The 18,072-nt window shown below is 37.6% G+C and overlaps 3 protein-coding genes and 1 long non-coding RNA gene across 4 annotated transcripts; 3 read left to right on the plus strand and 1 right to left on the minus strand.

The window, feature by feature from the left end:
• The first annotated feature begins 175 nt into the window (after positions 1–175).
• Positions 176–5,944, plus strand: LOC102227648 (TBC1 domain family member 24-like). The gene is made up of 11 exons (XM_005815513.3): positions 176–396; positions 559–761; positions 875–1,136; positions 1,230–1,343; positions 1,946–2,362; positions 2,451–2,690; positions 2,802–2,957; positions 3,618–3,681; positions 3,796–3,894; positions 4,846–5,143; positions 5,237–5,944. Exons 1-11 carry the CDS (start codon positions 197–199, stop codon positions 5,410–5,412), a joined length of 2,229 nt encoding a protein of 742 aa, XP_005815570.2. The 5' UTR covers positions 176–196; the 3' UTR covers positions 5,413–5,944.
• Positions 5,945–7,359: 1,415 nt separating this feature from the next.
• On the plus strand, positions 7,360–11,591 carry LOC102227905 (zinc finger protein 2-like). Its single transcript, XM_014475121.2, has 3 exons — positions 7,360–7,511; positions 9,748–9,802; positions 10,222–11,591. The coding sequence occupies exons 2-3, from the start codon at positions 9,757–9,759 to the stop codon at positions 11,352–11,354; spliced, it is 1,179 nt and encodes a 392-aa protein (XP_014330607.1). The 5' UTR covers positions 7,360–7,511; positions 9,748–9,756; the 3' UTR covers positions 11,355–11,591.
• Positions 11,592–12,268: 677 nt separating this feature from the next.
• On the plus strand, positions 12,269–14,787 carry LOC111608554. Its single transcript, XM_023333387.1, has 2 exons — positions 12,269–13,036; positions 13,758–14,787. Exons 1-2 carry the CDS (start codon positions 12,628–12,630, stop codon positions 14,753–14,755), a joined length of 1,407 nt encoding a protein of 468 aa, XP_023189155.1. The 5' UTR covers positions 12,269–12,627; the 3' UTR covers positions 14,756–14,787.
• Positions 14,788–16,062: 1,275 nt separating this feature from the next.
• LOC111608555 lies at positions 16,063–17,769 on the minus strand. The gene is made up of 4 exons (XR_002752736.1): positions 17,600–17,769; positions 16,712–16,943; positions 16,238–16,324; positions 16,063–16,153 (listed from the first exon to the last, which is right to left on the minus strand). It is a non-coding gene; the product is annotated as an uncharacterized LOC111608555 (long non-coding RNA).
• Positions 17,770–18,072: the final 303 nt, after the last annotated feature.

Below are 18,072 nucleotides of genomic sequence, written 5' to 3' on the forward strand. Positions count from 1 at the left end.
GACCCTGTGTTGCGAAAGTTAAAACAGGAAAATCACTGGGCCTTTTTCCTTTCGGTACGAGTGTCACCACAAACAAACCGTGGGTAACTCACCTGGCATTAGTTGTCAGGTTTATATAAAGCGCTGATGCTCAGAAGGTGCTCACTAAGAATAGAAGAGACATTACCTTCTGAGACACTTTCCTTCGAGGGTTGAAATGATTCACGTTTCAAGAACACCAGAGTTTTCAAACTTTGGGAACATGAATATGATTTCTTTTGCATCTCCTGAACAAGAAGTGAACTCCATGTTGGCAGGCAGAAGACTGAGGTCCCGTTCTTATAACAACCCGGAGGACAGTAAAAACTGTGGCTTTCAAGTAAAAACAGAGGAAATCAATGCAAGACCTCGCTCCAGGTATGTTTTTATTCTCAGCTTTGTGGTTCAGTTATTCTTAATACATTACAAATAAGGTAGTATTTTGTGTGTTTTCTTGTACTTATCCACATTTTTGTTCTTTCAGCTTCTTAACAGAACAAATGAATAATGTTACTAACTGAGGAATCTTCCCTTCTTTAGATCATTTTACAGTTGTGAGACATCAGAGTTGTTCTCCAATTTTGACACAGAAAACGTTTCGTGTTCCTGTCCGCTGAAGCAGAGAGCAAGCTCACAGTTAAGAAATCAAATGTCCAAAATGAATGATAAAGATGGGAATCAATCTGGTGTTCCTGTCAACCCAAAGAAGTCTAAGTCAAAAAAGCTCTCAAAAGATCTTAATGGTATTGAAACAGTGCCTTTTAATATATTGCAAATTCTTTTCCAAAAATTGTGTGCACTGTAAAAGAAAAATAGATTTAAAAACCAGCTAAATGAATGTGGTTATCTCACTCAGGCGGTAAAGGCAGTGCCAAAACAGTGTCCATGATAACCATTTCTGAGTCAGACAACTGGGAGATTTGCTCCAGCTCTGGTATGAAGTACGGACAGTTTGTGGACTGGGAGAAGATTGATCCAGAACCTGCAAAGAAATACCAGCAGATCCTGAAGAGCGGGCATCAGCAGCTGAAAAGAATGGGCCGAGAGGGTTTCTGGGCCACCTCGCACACACTGAGAGCCAAAGCATACTATCATATCATCCACAACATCAATTCCAGGTTAAGACAAATGTCAGAAATGTTCTTTAAGATTAGTTTTTCATAAGACCATATAGTAATATTCATTTCAACCTTTTATTTCACTAATTGCAGGGCTATTACACCAGATAGGGATGTTTACTACGAAATGGCCAAGAAGCTCTTTGGGGAACAGAAAGTTAGCACTCACCAAGTCCCGGAGTATATGGAATATGGGGATATACCAAGGTAAGTCAATGGTATTAGTCTATTTCCCCCCAGAGTAAAAACTCAAACAGTAACATTTTGATGTGTATTTTAATGTGTATATAATGTGTACAATGAGTATTAGAAGTGCTTTGAAATTCTTATTGTCAAGAAGTTCCAGTCTTAATCTGCTGCACAAAATATTTTGTCTAAAATGTAGATATTAGGGAATTTTTATTGGAATTGTACAGACAGAGTATAAACAGAATGCTTAAAAAACAGCCGCTTTGAACTTTAAGCTGGTGTATGTAATATATAATGAACATACTTAAGTTTAGCAAAGTAGTATTCATGTAAAACTCTCTCATGGGGGATGCTTTTAGACTAACACTGTTAAAAAACATTAGTTCAAAAATGCTCATGTTGTGAAAAAGTGAAGTTGTTTTTTGGTACTGAAAATTAAATGTACTTCAATTGTATGATTATCTAAATCAATTTACTTCTTTATAAATTATTAACTTTGTGTCTTTCCTGTTTGCATGAATGATTAAAAGACACTAAATACAGTCTTGCAAAAAGAGCATACACCATTTTGTTTTCTTATTCTGACCAGTGGGCACCTTGCTTCTTCTCTTTCTTTCCAGATACTGTCTCAACAAAGCAGGCATGAATTCTGTTAAAAAGATCCTTATATGCCTTGGCAGTTACTTCCCAGACATGAGCTACTGCCCCATCCTTCCTGCCTTGGTCTCTCTCATACTCCACTTTAGTGAGGATGAAGCAGAGTGTTTCTACAGCGTGTCTCAACTCATCTGCTACAAGGATCCTAACAAGCGCTACATCGACCAGACATTTCTTACTTATCGTGCTTCTTGCATGACATTCGGGGACCTTGCCAACAGGTGTTGCCGGGGCATCCGAAAGCTGATTGCCAGTTCGCACCAAAACCTCTTTGAATTTTACTCTGACTGGATCATGTGGATTTTTGCTGACCTTCCATTCACATATGCAATCAGAGTTCTGGACGTCTACTTACTGGAGGGTTTCAAGGTTCTCTTCAGGTTGGTTGCCACTCCAGTGTAGATTTGAAAATGTGATTTATTTTCTGGCCTGAATATTGTAAATATTTTTCACAATCTGTGTTTGTAGGGTTGCATTAGCTTTGCTTGACCTCTACAAAGTGTCCGTGTCATCTCGAGTAGCAGACGTCGAAGACTTTAGAACTGACATGAAACGTTTTGTGCAAAATGTAGCTCGCCACTGCACAGTTGAGAAACTTTTGGAAAGAGCCTTCCAGATTCCAATTGCTACACGAAATGAGCTTAACCTTCTGTTCAATGCAAATAAGGATGCCCTAATGCAAAAAGGTGTCAGCACACTCCAAAAGAGGTATGTTTACAATTGCATTGTAATTGACTTTTTATGGAACTCTTCAGAAACAAGATTAAGAAATAACATCTAATGTTGCTGTTATCTGTGATGCTCTTGATGGTCCTAAAGGCAGATGGTGGAATCAGTGGATTTAAACAACTTCACCTCCAGTGTTGTCACAGAGACGGAGATGAGGGTCATCTGGGCCTGGATTCCTGAACGTTTTGCACTCTTCAACCCCGTTCAGTTGTTTCATATCGCAGAACATGGAAGAAATCTTTCCTCGTAAGTGACTTTTAATGATCCCAATAAAAATACTGCTTAGAAAAATAGCAAATAGCTCATACTTGTATAGCGCTTTATCAAGTCCATAGACTCCCAAAGTGCTTTACACTACATTCAGTCATTCACCCGTTGACACACACATTGCGGCAAGTAACTGGGGCACATTGACATAGACAAGACTGCCATGCATTGGCCCTAAGTGTGTTGAGCAAGGACACAACAACAGAAGTGGACAGAGCGGCAGCTGAACTGACAACCCACTGATTGTGGAGCCAATTGCTACCACCGTAGTCACTGTCATCCTTATAAATTGCAGTAATAATGCTTTTTTTTTTTTTCAAATTTGCACCAGTGAGTTGTGATTAGGTATCAACACCTGTAGGGCAGCTTGTCTCTACTCCTATAAACTCAAGCCTATGTTTTAGTAGAGGGAGAGTAACCAGAGACCAGTGGTATATTTTCACCATCAACACATTTGTCTTGACATCAAACATCACATCATTAGCGTGATGGCTAATGACTCTCACATTACATCTGTTTACAAGTCTGTACAGCCACTAAAAGTTTCCCAGTGAAACTTTTATATTTTAGCCGGGTGTGGAAAAATGTTGGGTGGATAGACTGACGTACTGTATTTATTTTCCTTTCCTCCTCATTTAGATTGTATTCACGTGTTGAAGGACATGAGCCAATAGTACTCATCATCAAAACAATGGATGAAGAAGTAATTGAATTGAGTGGTTTACATGAACCTCAAATAAATTTGATTATGGCAACATTTTTAATATTAATATTTAGATTCAATTAAAATGTTAACATGACATGACACTTTTCTCAGGTTTTTGGAGCTTTCTTGTCAATGGATTTGATGGAAAGACGGAATCACGACTCTAAGGGACTTACATACTTTGGAACTGGGGAGTGTTTTGTTTTTATGGTAAGCTAACTTTACCCCATTTTTAGGCTTCTGTTAATTTATCATGACAATAAATTAGTATAAGAAAACTACAGCATTAAAATTGATTTAAAATGTTCTGTGGTAGTTTATTTTTCTAGGAATAAAAATCAAAAGAATATTTTGTGATAAATTGCTCAATGTTTTCAGTCCTAATTTATATACCATTACATGAAAGCAAAAACATATAGTTAATGGAAAACAGAAAAGTTTGTGTTGTGCCCAACATCTTCCTTTTTAACAAGATTTCAATCTTATAAACTAGGTAAAAATAAAATTGTCCCTCAGTATCAACTGCTGGTGACCAACTTGGTACCTTTCTTGAATTGTGGTTGAGGGTCACATTGTTTATCACAGTATCCTGTGTTAAAAAGATATTGAAACATCTTAAGCATTTCCAGTCAGATTTGCTGTTAGAAAAGCAAAGCGGTGTGTGAAGCAAAAAATGTTACACAGGCCTAGGTGCTTTGTTGTATTGATTTATACAGGGCCTTACTTTCACTGCTATGCTGTCAGGTAGTTACTAAGACTAAGTTCTTTACTTGTTACAGGATATATTTCACATTGGAAGGTCACTGGTCTTCTAATAATCACGAATGCAAATAGACTGACAGTTAACATCCAGATTAAATATGTGTTGGCATACTCTTATTACATGACATTGATACACATGATATTACATTATATTATTATTACATGAGATTTAATTCATTTTAAAATGGAAAAAAAAAAAAAGGATTTCTGGTCCATTGTCAAACATGGTGAGCTTCAGCCTTTGGGAGCAGCTAATCTGGATTTATACCAGTGATGATGCCGAGTATTAGAATTAGCTGCCTAAAACCTTCAAAAACTCTGAATGAACCTCTTAATATTATCACACAGAATGCCTCTTACATTTACAGATTGTTAACTGAACTCTACTGACTGTTTCAGCTTCGCCCTAGCATGGAGCGCTACCAGCGGGCTATGGTTAACATTATGACCAGAATAGCCTCTCCTCAGCAGCACAGAAATGGAAGCAGTTCCTCATCTCAATTGGCAAACAGCAGCAAGTCTCAGCTCACCACCAAAACTGTCAGCTGTACAAATGGGACTCCAGAGAATCCATCCTACCTGACACTCCCCCTCAGTGCTCCATTAGGAAATCCCAGAACTGCAAAGGAGGCCAAGAGAACAAAGGAGCAAGATGCCTCAAATTTCATCGCAGGAGATGACAGTCAGCTCATCATTGGTACGTTGTTCACACATGCTGAGAGAATTGTGTTAACGATAGTCAGGCCAGAACATTGTGTGTTGTTTATGTGACTTGCATGTCATTTTTCAGGTGGTGATGGGGGCCACGCACTCTTCTTGTGTGATAACTTAGAGGAAGGAAATTCAGAACCATGTGACACATTCAGCAGCAACCCACTATGCAAAGGACACTTCCAGATCCAGTCCCTGGAAGTATGGGGCATTCAGAACTCCATCTACCTATCTCACAGCTTTCATTCTCAATAGATCAACAATATGAGTGATATAATTTTGGATTTGTTGTGGACAACAGATTTTTTTCTGCAACTCAATGCAGATTTCACTTATAATAAGTCAAGACAACAATTATATCTTTTGATGAATTTTAAAAACTGTAATACGAGAAAAAAAAACTAATCTTGGTTTGAACATAATTTACTGAGACTTTCACTACTAAATCTTTTCTTTGTGTATTGTATAATAGGTGGTCAATCAGTTTGCTGTCTCTAACCAGCAAACACTAAAGAAATTGTATGATGGGCCCATCCATTGGAAAGCTACTAAAGTGTACAGTGAATCTCACTGTTGCAGACAAGTGAATTTTAAGATCAATTCTACATTTAACAGGCAGACAAAACATTAACACAAGAGAAATACTGGCTCTTCTTCTGAACAGTCTGCATAACAGTGGAATAAAATGTTGTAATGTATATATGAATATAGTAAGCGATGTATGATTTTTTTTTAATTTGGCTATGTGCTTCCTATATTTTGAGATTTTATTTCTATCATCTTTTCTTACTTCTAGGTAATAGAGAAATTTTCATTTTATATACTCTTACAGATCATAAAATATCTTATCTTGTCTATTGGACTAGTTAGTATAAGGTACATTTGTCTTGTATATAGTTTTCAGATATTTATTTCTATAATATTATGTGAAAAAGTGAAAATGAGTTTTAGAGCTGAAAAAGGAAGAAATAAGCATTAATTTAAAATGAATATTTTTCTATTTTGGTCACTGTAACCATGATGCATCGGTGGAACCTCTACAACTCTGGATGTGTTGTGCTGTCTTATGCTACTGTTTACCTGTGTGGGATGCTCATACATCTATGCATTATTTAGTGATTTTGTGCTTTAGCATCATTTGAACACATAAACCATTTCTTTAAAGTGTAATCTTTGCAATTTGTTCTAAATTATAGACATATGACTGTGAATCTTTAATGCATTTATGATAATCTCATAAAAAATTTTGACTTAAAAATGAAATTCCGCAACTGTCTCAGAGATGTAAGTTCTACAACAAAATGTTTAAAAGTAAATAAAGCATATATATATTTCCACTTTAGTGTTGTGTTTTTTTTCCAATAATATTTTCTTCAGTTAATGTTGTTATTATTCACAGAGTAAAGCTGAATTCCATTTTGTACTGTGTGGTAAAACAAATACCTCTATTGGGTTTCTTATATATAAAATATTAGAATTTAAACTTAGCTCAAAATAAACAGAATTCAGTACAGTGTGAAAAAACATTTGAATCTCATGATTACATTTTGTTCGTTGTAAAGACAGAAAAGATATAGTTGGATTGGATTAGAAAGTAATGCTTTAAATAAAATTTAAATATTACAATAAAAAAAATTTCACAATTCAATTATCAACACATTTGATAAATATTTTAAAATATAACTATATAAATAACATTTACAAATCTAATATATTTATCAATAATTATTTCGATATTTGAATAATTTATTCAATACATATTTAAATACGTGTGAAAAATGTGAATTCATCACTATTGAAGACACATACTTACGCATACGCTATAGATGGACACTTCTCTTTTTCTCACTCTAACATTTAATGAGACTAAGGAAGTGTAATGAAATTGTTTCTGTTTTCTAAATGCTAGAACAAGAGGGAGGATTTTTAAGTACTTTTTCGAAAGCCCATACAATGGTTTCATGACTTTATTTCACCGTTGCTCAAAAGCTTATGCTGCCTTCTAGGACAGTTTGAACTAAAAGATAGACGCATCTAAAGTGTTGAGTGAAAAATTGTGGAAATTCCATTGGCAATCATTGTATGACTTGTGAATTCATTAAACAATATACACATTTTAACAAATAAAAAAAATACTTCCAAAAGAACCCAACTAGCTCTTTACCGTGTGTGACTCTTGAATTTACGTTGAGCCACAAATGTTTCACGTGGAGTAACGAGCATCACACAGAGCTGCTGTGGTTTACCCTTTGGAGAGTTGCTACAGTTTCTCCCTTCCTTCTTTTGGTGGAGGTTAGACTTAAGCTGCAGTTGAAAGGATACATAACGGGGCATTCTTTAGGTTTATCCGAGAGGTGGGGTTTGGTTTTCTGTCCTTCCTGTATTATATTGTTTTAGCTAACACGTCGACGTTAGCTTTAGCGTGCTTAGCTTGGCTGTAGCTTCATCTCTGTTTGTATCCCAAAAAACTGTCATCCTGGGTGGCGTAGGGATCTATGTTATCCGCAGGACAGGCTACCTGGTATCGAGTTTATATTTAATTATCAAATGACTTCTTTGTGTTTACTAGCGAGCTCAGATGCTAACTTACAGATATTAGCTCACAATTTCAATTTAGCTCCGCACGCAGCCTGTATTGCAGAAACCTAACTGTTTACAGTTAGCTGTGTTAAGTAGAATAAAAAAATAATACAATCTAAAGCAGACTAGACTACAGTTGGGTTTCTGCATTTGTAGTCGAAGATATCTCCATGTCATTTTATTCAATTATAAAGCACCTAATGATACATAAGCTGCTATCATGATACCTCTCTTTAGTCCCTCGATTTCGTGATTTACATTTCGTATGCCTGCAACTATAGATTCGGGAAGTGTTGCAAGATGTTATTTCTCCTCACTTTCTGAAATTCCTAGTTTATAAAGAAATCGGTAAAAATGTTTAGGGTTTAAGTCAAAGTAAAAACCACATTCATTAGGGATGGGTTTTACATTAGTTTCTCTGGGTATGATAACTGTAAATGTTAAGTCAAAGTGCCTTTGTTTCATGGTGGTGTGATAATAATTGAAACTAAAAGTTATACCATGTTTTTACGCTTTTATTCAAAATCAGAAATTAACAATGATTCCCACTGCTGCTAAATAATTGATTATTATTATTATTGTAATAATAATCTTTATTATTACAATTTTAGCAATATGATTGTTAAATACATACTGGCTTAAAAAAAAAAAAAAACTTTTCTATTCTGCATCATTTGGAATAAATCAAACATAAAAAGCAGCTATCGGAAGACATTTGCTCCGGTAGCCAGTCTGTAATTAACTGTGAAACATACTTGGGACTATTATTAACTTTCCTCTTGTGGTTTTGAAACAGTATTATCTCACAAATAGTGACAGGTTATGCTTCTTAGTTTTTACACCATGATAACTGTTCAAAACGATGTGTTTGTTTTTTATCTTATAAGCAAGGTGAAGTTGTAGAGACCTGTTTTCAGTCAACTGACTGTCATTGTGCAACAAGTAGATGAGGGGCAGAAAGGCATTGGTGTAGTCAAACAGAAATAGCTTTGGTCACTCCATCACTTCCTGTGGCATCTTATACAGAACTTTTAACCTGGGTGTCTTTTTGATCTTAGTACGTCGATAATAATTTGCCTCACTTTATTTTAAATAAATGTATTACACATTTTGTCTAAATGAAATGTATCACTTCATTTAGAATTCATTCTCGCACCCATGTAGCAGTCAAATAAGAAAAAAGGTCAAAATATTTACTGCGGAAAAATATGTTTCACTTTTGTTGTCATAATTTAAGAATCACATATATTTTCCTTACAACTATGTTCCAGTAATACACAAATTAATTTAAGTAAAAACACAAGGAAAGCAAATCAGCTTACATTACATTTTTGCTGTTTCTTATGTATGTATATTGGTGATAGTAAAATACTTTAGTGCGGAAATCCAAATTTAGATCCAATAATTGTTCTAATTATTTTTAGCGTAATATTGCAGTTGCATAGATTGTCCACCAGAGAGTGCAGTCAAGCTTATATTTTCACACATAAGCTGCTACCCTTTTTCCCCCTTATGCCTCAAAAGTCAAAAGTGATGTTCCAATATCAGCCATATAAATAAGCGTCAGGAATAAATCAATGGCATACAGACACTTTTTCTTGATTTGAATTATTTTACAATAGAATGGCACATGACTGATGCAATTCATTTTTACTTCACATAAGTAAAATAAATTGTTGAACTATGGTTAGCATTGTCCTCTCACTGCAAAAATGTCCTGAATTCAAACTTCTACTGCTTTTTGTGCAGTTTTCGTGTTTTACATGTAAATGTGTTGTGTAGCTTTTCTCCAGTTTCCTACCACAGTACAAAAGTCTGTATGGTAGGGTTCATATTCAAATTTATTTCAAAAGTACTTTATTGATTCTAAAGGGAAATTAAATTAGGTTTAGTGGAGACTCTAATTTACTATATGTGCAAATACGTGTGAGCAGGAGTGTTTGTCCTATATGTTTCTGTGTTGCTCTGTGATGTACTGACCTCATGTGCTTCTCTGTTGTCTATCTACAGTCTGCAGCCATGGGCCCAGACGCCGCACCTGAACCAAAATCTGAATCTGAAGACAGTATGTAGAGATGGTTATGTTTTGGTTTCCTGTCAATACAGTGTAGCAGATAATAATCCAAACATGTTTGTAGAAGAATAACTTGGCACTCTGTGTGAAAGCCCTTTAAAGTGCGAACAAGGGACTTTGCCACCAGTTCTTTGTGTTCCAACTGATACAAACGCTGACCCCAGCCCTGAAAAACTACTGCTAACCCGGTACCAGTATGTTGCTCTACCAGACAAAATAACTTCTTTCAGCAGTAGCCTTTAAAAATATACCAAACCACATTTAAAACAGGCAATTAGTTTCAGCTTTTATCTGTCAAATATGAAACGCAAAACAGGGAAAACATCACGCTTGTTCTGATTCTGATGAAAACAGATATATTCTACCTTGGAATTTTTCAAAATATTGATTTTGCTCTGTATGATCCACAGGTTTTGGAGTTGTGGAGGTGAACGTTGACCTAGAGTCAGATTCCAGCGACTCTTCCACTGACACCGACCCAGAGAATTTCAAACAACCAAAAATAAACAAATCCAACAAGTGTTTCCCTTGCCCCACTTGTGGTAAAATGTTCGACAGGCCATCGAAGGTGGAGAGGCATAAACCTATCCACGAGAGGAAGCAAAGAATGCTTTATCAATGTCAGCATTGTGAGAAGAACTTCACTCAGGAGGAGAGGATGATTCGACACCAAAATACCCACAGCAGAACCAACAAGCATCCCTGTCCTGACTGTGAGAAAGTGTTCAACAGGCCTTCAAGGTTAGCGAGACATCAACGCACGCACTCAAGAACACCAAAAATACCTCATCAGTGTTCATTCTGCATGAAGACATTCAATAAACTCCATAAACTTCTTCGCCATATAAGGGTTCACACAGGGGAGAGGCCTTATACCTGTCCTGTCTGCGGAAAGGGATTCTCTGAGGCAGGCCACTGCAAAGCCCACGAAAAAACGCATGAGGAACAGCCGGAGAAACCTCACCGCTGTGCCGACTGCGGAATGTGTTTCTTCAAGGCCTCCTCCTTGCGACGCCACTCCCGTTCCCACACAGGGGAGAAACCTTTTAAATGCACTCTGTGCGAAAGCAGCTACTCCCGCTCAGAGGGACTCAAAAGACACATGAAGAAGCACACAGGAGAAAGACCCCACAAGTGTATTGTCTGCAGCAAAAGATTTTATTCCCGTCAGGACCTGATCCTTCATGGACTTACTCACTCAGGAGAGAAGCCCCATCTGTGCCCTGTGTGTGGTAAAGGCTTCTCCCAGCTCGGCAACATGAAGGAGCACGAGCAGAACGTCCACATTAAGTCTGAGAAATATATTTGCAACGAGTGCGGCGCGACATTCAACAGGTACAATTCGATGACGAAGCATCAGCGTGTGCACACAGGAGAAAAACCTTACATGTGCCTTACATGTGGCATCAGGTTCTCCTGGAGCCATTCCCTGAGTAGGCACAGAAGGAGTCACGCTCACAAACAGGCGGCATCAGAACCTTCAGAGGATTTGGAAAGTTTCGCAGGACCTTCTGGAAATCTAGAAAGTTGTGAACCTAATTAGATTTCCTTGAGAGACAATCAAGCAGCTCTGTGTCTTGTAGTTTTCGCGCTTATATGGACTATTGACTTAATGTTCACATATACCATTCAGATCTAGAGTGAACCATCTTTCCCTGCTTTATTCCAGTAACTGAAATTTCAAGTGTATTTATGTGAGCCCAAATACAACTGACTGTTTTGTCGCAACCAAATCATGTTTTTAATATTCACTAATAAAAATGCAGTTTTATGTAGTCAATGTTGCAAGGTGCTCACTGATATGTGCTTTATTACTTTATACATATGTTGTAGGTCTAGTGAAGAGCTCCTATACAGCATTCAGTTACATAAAAACATGTTGGCAAGGTGTGAATAACAGTTTGAGTTATGAAAATAGTACATTGAAATATTGACAGCTTAGATTTTTTAAAATCTTCTATACAGTTCATACATTGCATTAAAAACTATTCATATTTTTAAAAAATTCTTTCACATTTCATCACATTGCAACTATGAACTTCAGGATATTTCACTGTAATTTTACAATAATCCAACACAATGTTGCACAAAAGTGTGAAATACTTCACCTATTGTGTTACAATGGCAAACCTCTACCTGTTTAGTTTCATGGTGCTTTAACAGAAGTGCACAGCATGGAAATAAAATATTACTTATATTAAACTGGTAATATTAAAAGTATTGCTGATTAAACTTTAGCTTTAATAACATAAAGCCACAGTTTAATCAATAATACTTTTATAACGAATTTATGTCAGATCATGATGTCTTGGTTAATGTCAAGTTGTCATAAAGACATTTTGAATAATGTCAACTTTGTATGAAAAGTGTCATGATTTACCAAATGACACTTTATGACAACAGTCATAAATATTCATGAAGACTTACTCATGTTCATGACAGGTGTTGTGTCATGTTTATGACGGTGTCGTGTCAGTCTTATTCACAACCCGTCAAACTTTTCTGTAGTAGATATATATGAAAATCATAAGTTGACTTTCTTTAAAAGGTCATGTAATATTTGCGGCTCTAAACGACTTTTACTTAGCTAGACTGAAGGCTAAAATAGTTGCAGATCACCGCAGATGGGTGGGCCTTACAATAACATCACAGTTGCACTGCTTCCAAAGTTTCGTTCTGTGAGCCAGGGACTACACTAGTGTCCGAATTCACGAAAGCACACGCAAGCAAACCCCTTTTTCACGCTTCCGAGTTTTGCGGATGTGGGGTTTGACAACTTCCGGTGGCTATCGCGTTAGCATTAAAAGGCTTGGAAAATGGCTCAATCTCGGCGCAGTTGTTTTTGTTCAGTCCCTGGTTGTTCATGTGGGGCAAGAAAACAGCCATATCTGTCCTATCATTCGTTCCCGACGGACCCGGACCAACGGAGGCAGTGGATCCACGCGATCCGTAGAGATGAAGGTCCCGACTTTTGCATAAAGACAGGGAGCACGTTCGTATGTAGCCGCCATTTCACACTGGAGGATTTTGTTAGCGGATCCACCATCAGCCGCCTTAGAAGTGGAGCTGTTCCTTCCCTTTTTGCCTGGAATAACTTCACTGCACCAGCAACAAGGAAGTCTGCTTTTAATTGGGCTAAGAAACGGCAGTTTGTCCTCTCTCAGAAAGCTAGCCAGGCTAAAGATGCTACTGCAGACCATGATTATGTGGCACATCCACCCGCAGGTAAAGTTAAATTAAGATAGTACATTATATACATTTGCTATGTAAGATAATTTCAGTCAGATATAACTATTACTATAATAATTTGATTATTATTATGTTCACATAATAATGAAATCATTATTATGAGATTGTGTTAGATATGTATTTTGTGGTACATACTACCACAAAAATATGGTAGTTATGTACCACAATTTTGTGGAGAGATTATGTACAGTACAGACCAAAAGTTTGGACACACCTTTTAATTCAATTAGTTTTCTTTATTTTCATGACTATTGACATTGTAGATTCACACTGAAGGCATCAAAACTATAAATAACACATGTGGAAATATGCACTAAACAAAAAAGTGTAAAACAACTGAAAATACCCCTTATATTCTAGTTTCTTCAAAGTAGCAACCTTTTGCTGTGATTACTGCTTTGCACACACTCTGCATTTTCTTGATGAGCTTCAAGAGGTAGTCACCTGAAATGGTTTTCATTTCATAGGTGTGCCCTGTCAGGTTAATAAGTGGGATTTCTTGCCTTATAAATAGTCATGAAAATAAAGAAAACCCATTGAATTAGAAAGGTGTGTCCAAACTTTTGGTCTGTACTGTATATACATACATGCTCCGACTCACAACATGTATTGATCTTCACAGAAGTAATGTTACATCTATACAATTAAAACTTCTTGCTAACCGTATGTTATGCTATTTTATTTTGTGGTTTTACAGGTGCACTTGATGAAGCTCTGGATTATATCAAGGAGTTGGAGGCCAGACTTCAAAACGTGGATTTGTCTGCCACACTCTTTAGCCGCTACTGCGCCTCTGATGACCAGATCCGATTCTACACCAAATTTCCATCTGAATGTGTGTTCCGGGTCTTCTGGGAGTCCATTGCACCCTCTGCATCACACCTTGTGTACTGGACCACAGCACAGAAACTTGGAGAGGAAGCATGTGCTGAAGCCAGCCCTGCCCGCTGCATGCCTCTGATTGATGAGTTCCTTATGTACTCATTCAAGGTAGCAGTGGGCATGAAGGAGCAGCTCATTGCTGACATGTTTCAAGTCAGCATAGCAACTGTCAGCCGAGTGACCATCACTTGGGCCAACTACCTCTTCATTGTGTTCTCTTCCATCAACCTGTGGATTAGTCGTGAGAAAGTAAAAGCCAGTATGCCTCAGAGATTTCTGAAGTTCTCTCCAAATGTCCGTGTCATCTTGGACTGCACAAAAGTTGCTCTGGAGATGCCATCATTCCTCACCTTACAGTCTGAAACGTTCTCTGCCTACAAGAACCACATCACTCTGAAAGGGCTGATTGGAGTTGCACCCTGTGGGATGGTGACATTTATTTCAGTGTTGTACAGAGGCTGCATCTCAGACAAAGAAATAACGAAGGTCAGTGGAATTCTTCCTCTGCTTGAGCTGGGAGATGAAGTCATGGCAGATAAAGGCTTCCTCATTCAAGACCTCCTACATGAAGTTGGAGCCAAACTCATCATTCCACCATTTAGGCATCCTGGCCAGTTCAGCAAGAAAGAGACAGAGGAGACCCAGACCATTGCTCGACTGCGGATCATTGTAGAGCGAGCAATCGCTAGAGTAAAGTGCTACCACATCTGGGATTCTCCGGTGCCTCTCACTTTAATAGGAACTGTCAATCAAATCTGGCACAACTGTTGTGTTTTGGCAAATTATCAAGGCCCATTTTGTGTTCCAGACTAAATTATTTCTGTATGTTAATTGTTGTAGTGCTATGTAAAAAGTTATTTGAATATCTAGACTTTAAAAAAATATATTCAATTAAAACACACTTGAGCAGCATACTGTGCTATCTTTTTTGCATTTTCTTGTTTAAGTTGAATTGCAAGGAAAACAAATCGAGTACAATTTACAATATCTAGTAAAAACAAAAAACCCATAGCTATTTCATATCTTATAATTGTACACCATACATTGATTTAAATTATGTTGCAAATTAATATATATCAAATCTAAACAATAGTTGCAAATACTTAAGACAACCTTAAGAAGAAGCAATTTTAAAACACAGGTTACAAGACAACTGCAGTTAAGAAAACAAATTTTCGTAAATTATGCAACTGCCTTTTAAAGAAATTTGCACCTCTGTGTATGTAGAGTAACTATTTACAGTGATTCACACAGCTTGAGATTGGATATTTGAAATGCAAAGGAACAAAGGGGTAAGTTACACATTTTATAATTCTTATTGCATTGACATGAACACATCAATGAAGGCGTTGAAGTAAAATAAGTCCAGTTTAGATTTCATTTGATCAATGAAAGACTCATCACGCCACACCCGCTCAACAGTTACTGTTGTTAGCGTGTCCGCGACAAAGTTGCACCATTCCAATCCGGTGATTTCCAGCTGACCCTATACCTGCCAGTAGTATGTGTGTGAACGCCTCAAAATAGCATGGCCATCCTGAACCTTGAGGTGAGCAACCTGAGACACATCATTCTTCATATTGCTTTTTACCTCAACCAGTCCAAACGGGGGTGATTCTGACGAGTCATACACCCTGCCATCTGGAGTTACACCAAGATATGATGTGTCAGGGCGAACAATGAATCCCACAGGGAGCACATTGACCCTCAACATCTCAGCATAGTTTGCCAGCACCTTAGACTCTATCTGCAGACCACGCTTCATGGCGGCAGTTTGTCTAGTGGACCCCCTGATCATCCGAGATGCCATTGCTGTGGCAGCAGGCTCCTCCTCTGCACTTCCTCTGCAAGCATCACGGAAACGGCTAGCAGCAAGTCTTGGCTGTCGAAGATGCATTTCCAGTGACACTTGCAGAGACTGAAGATGCATAAGTTGACCTAGTGTATGCACAAAACACATATTCGGAAGACTATGCAGCATCAAAGGAAGAGAAGGGAAGTCTGGAGCCATGTGGTGCAGAATGATGCTACCAGAGGACTTCTAAGGTGGGCACTGATAAGACATTGGTGAGCCCTGTGGCACAGGCCCAAATTTGGATGGAACCAGCTCCAAATTTGAAAGACCATCTAGTACAAGAGCCATAAGTGGTTGGTACTCCAGCTGGTGTAGTTTTTCTCCTGATGCCAGAATGTCAGGATCTGGAAGTGGTCCTACAAACATCAGTGACAAAATCATAATAATCATAAGTTTTGACACAGGAAACATAGGTACAAAAAATAAACCAAAAGTTATACCTGTGTAAGCTCTGTAAATTGTGGAGTGGAGATATTTCCCCATAGTTTCCGCACCACCACGTTGCTGACAGGCTCAGGATGTATCCCCTTACAAGAAATACACATAAAGATATGTCAAACTAAAGAACAAATAAAGGGATGGGTGAGCAATTTCTTAGGACATAATGGGACTGATTTGGCACAGTTTAGAATTTTACCCAACTTGCAAATAAAACTAATTGATAGCAGTTGAGCCTGTATTTTTCTCATTGTCTACAAAAATGAAATTATATTTGACACAATATTGAGATTACAACAAATTTTATATGGCAATTATAAAATACAGGTGGGAAAGGAATGTAAATGGCTGCACGACACAATCAAAGGAGGAATAAATTGTGTACATAACTATAGTACTGTTATTTTAAGATCATATATATGACAGTATATGTAATTTAGTGTAGTATATTTAGTATATGGTAGGATATCACATACCACAGGACAATGTGTTCCACTCTTTTTTTCTTATTTGTGTTCTTGGTCTGTGCCATCTTTGTAAATCACTTGTGCAGGCCAGTGCAGGAAGAACAGTTGGCAGCTGGAGTTGGGAGTAGTGTGCAGTCTGGTAAAGAAGTGCAAGTACATAATTGCAAAAACCTTTACCAGCTGCACAGCCACAGGAATAATCCAATAATTCAGCCTTTTCTTTTCCAACACCCAGTGATATCTAAAATAGACAAGTGTTTTAGCAACACATATATACATCAATACATATAGCATGTTTAGCTTTAAATAAGTAATAGATTCTAGTTTGAAGGTAAGGTTCAACAACAGCAGAAAAAAACCCCTGCTGTTTTCTGTTTCTGTTGCAACCGCAACAGAAACAGAAAACAAATAGTAACCACTGAAAAGGAAGATGTTAGAATAAGCTCTGAGTAGTCCAGAAGTCGTACGTGAAAGTTCTTCAGCTGTCAAACATGAACAGGAACTCGAACTAACGAACAAGAGCCAACCGGTTTTCTGACTGTTTCAAACCTTAAGCTTGTGCGGTTCCTCATTTTTCTTCATGGATCTGAAGCATCTAGACAACTACCTGTCCCTGGATAATATTTGACACTACACGCATGCAGAAGTAAAACATAGTTTCAACATCAAGCCTCATCTAGTATATCATAACTAAGTTCTAGCATACTGTTTTTCCACAAACTGTACTGGCAAATACATTTCAGAATGTCAAAATCTAATTTAAACGTTTAAACTATGTCTGTCTCCAATATTCCACGTAATTTAGCAAACTAAGTTAGACTTCATTATCATTATTATGTTTATATAGTTCATATATTGTAGCTAGCGTTTAGCTCGCTAAACTATGTCTTTTCTTACCTTGATAGCTGTGGATATATTCTTCGTGGAAGAACTTGTATCCTTTCACACATTTGTTGGTGGGCGAATTCACCGCTGCGATTTCCTCCGCATCAGCGAAACAAAGTGCTGGCAAATTAAGTAAGGATTATGGAAAGGACTGGAGGAGGAGAGACATTTTTCAGAGTACTTGAATTACAGTCACCAAAACAGGAAGTGCTCCAGCCCTTTCAGATGCAGCTTCCGGTTGTCGTGAAAATCGGAAGCAGCATCGTGAGCCCCTGAGCGTCAGCCCAGGAAAGCCCGTGCATTACAGCAACGGCGTTGAAACCACGCGGGCAGCCGTTAACTTTGCATCTCGTCGCTAGGTAACCGTTTGACTGGCACATAATCCAGATGTCAATTTGAGTCATGTTGATAAAAGAGCGCGTTATTCTTTATAGAAAGCAATATTTTAAAAGTTAACTTACTTAGTTTTTTTTAACACGTCGTGT

The sequence above is a fragment of the Xiphophorus maculatus genome, chromosome 5, assembly GCF_002775205.1.
Source record: "Xiphophorus maculatus strain JP 163 A chromosome 5, X_maculatus-5.0-male, whole genome shotgun sequence".
Lineage (NCBI taxonomy): Eukaryota > Metazoa > Chordata > Actinopteri > Cyprinodontiformes > Poeciliidae > Xiphophorus > Xiphophorus maculatus.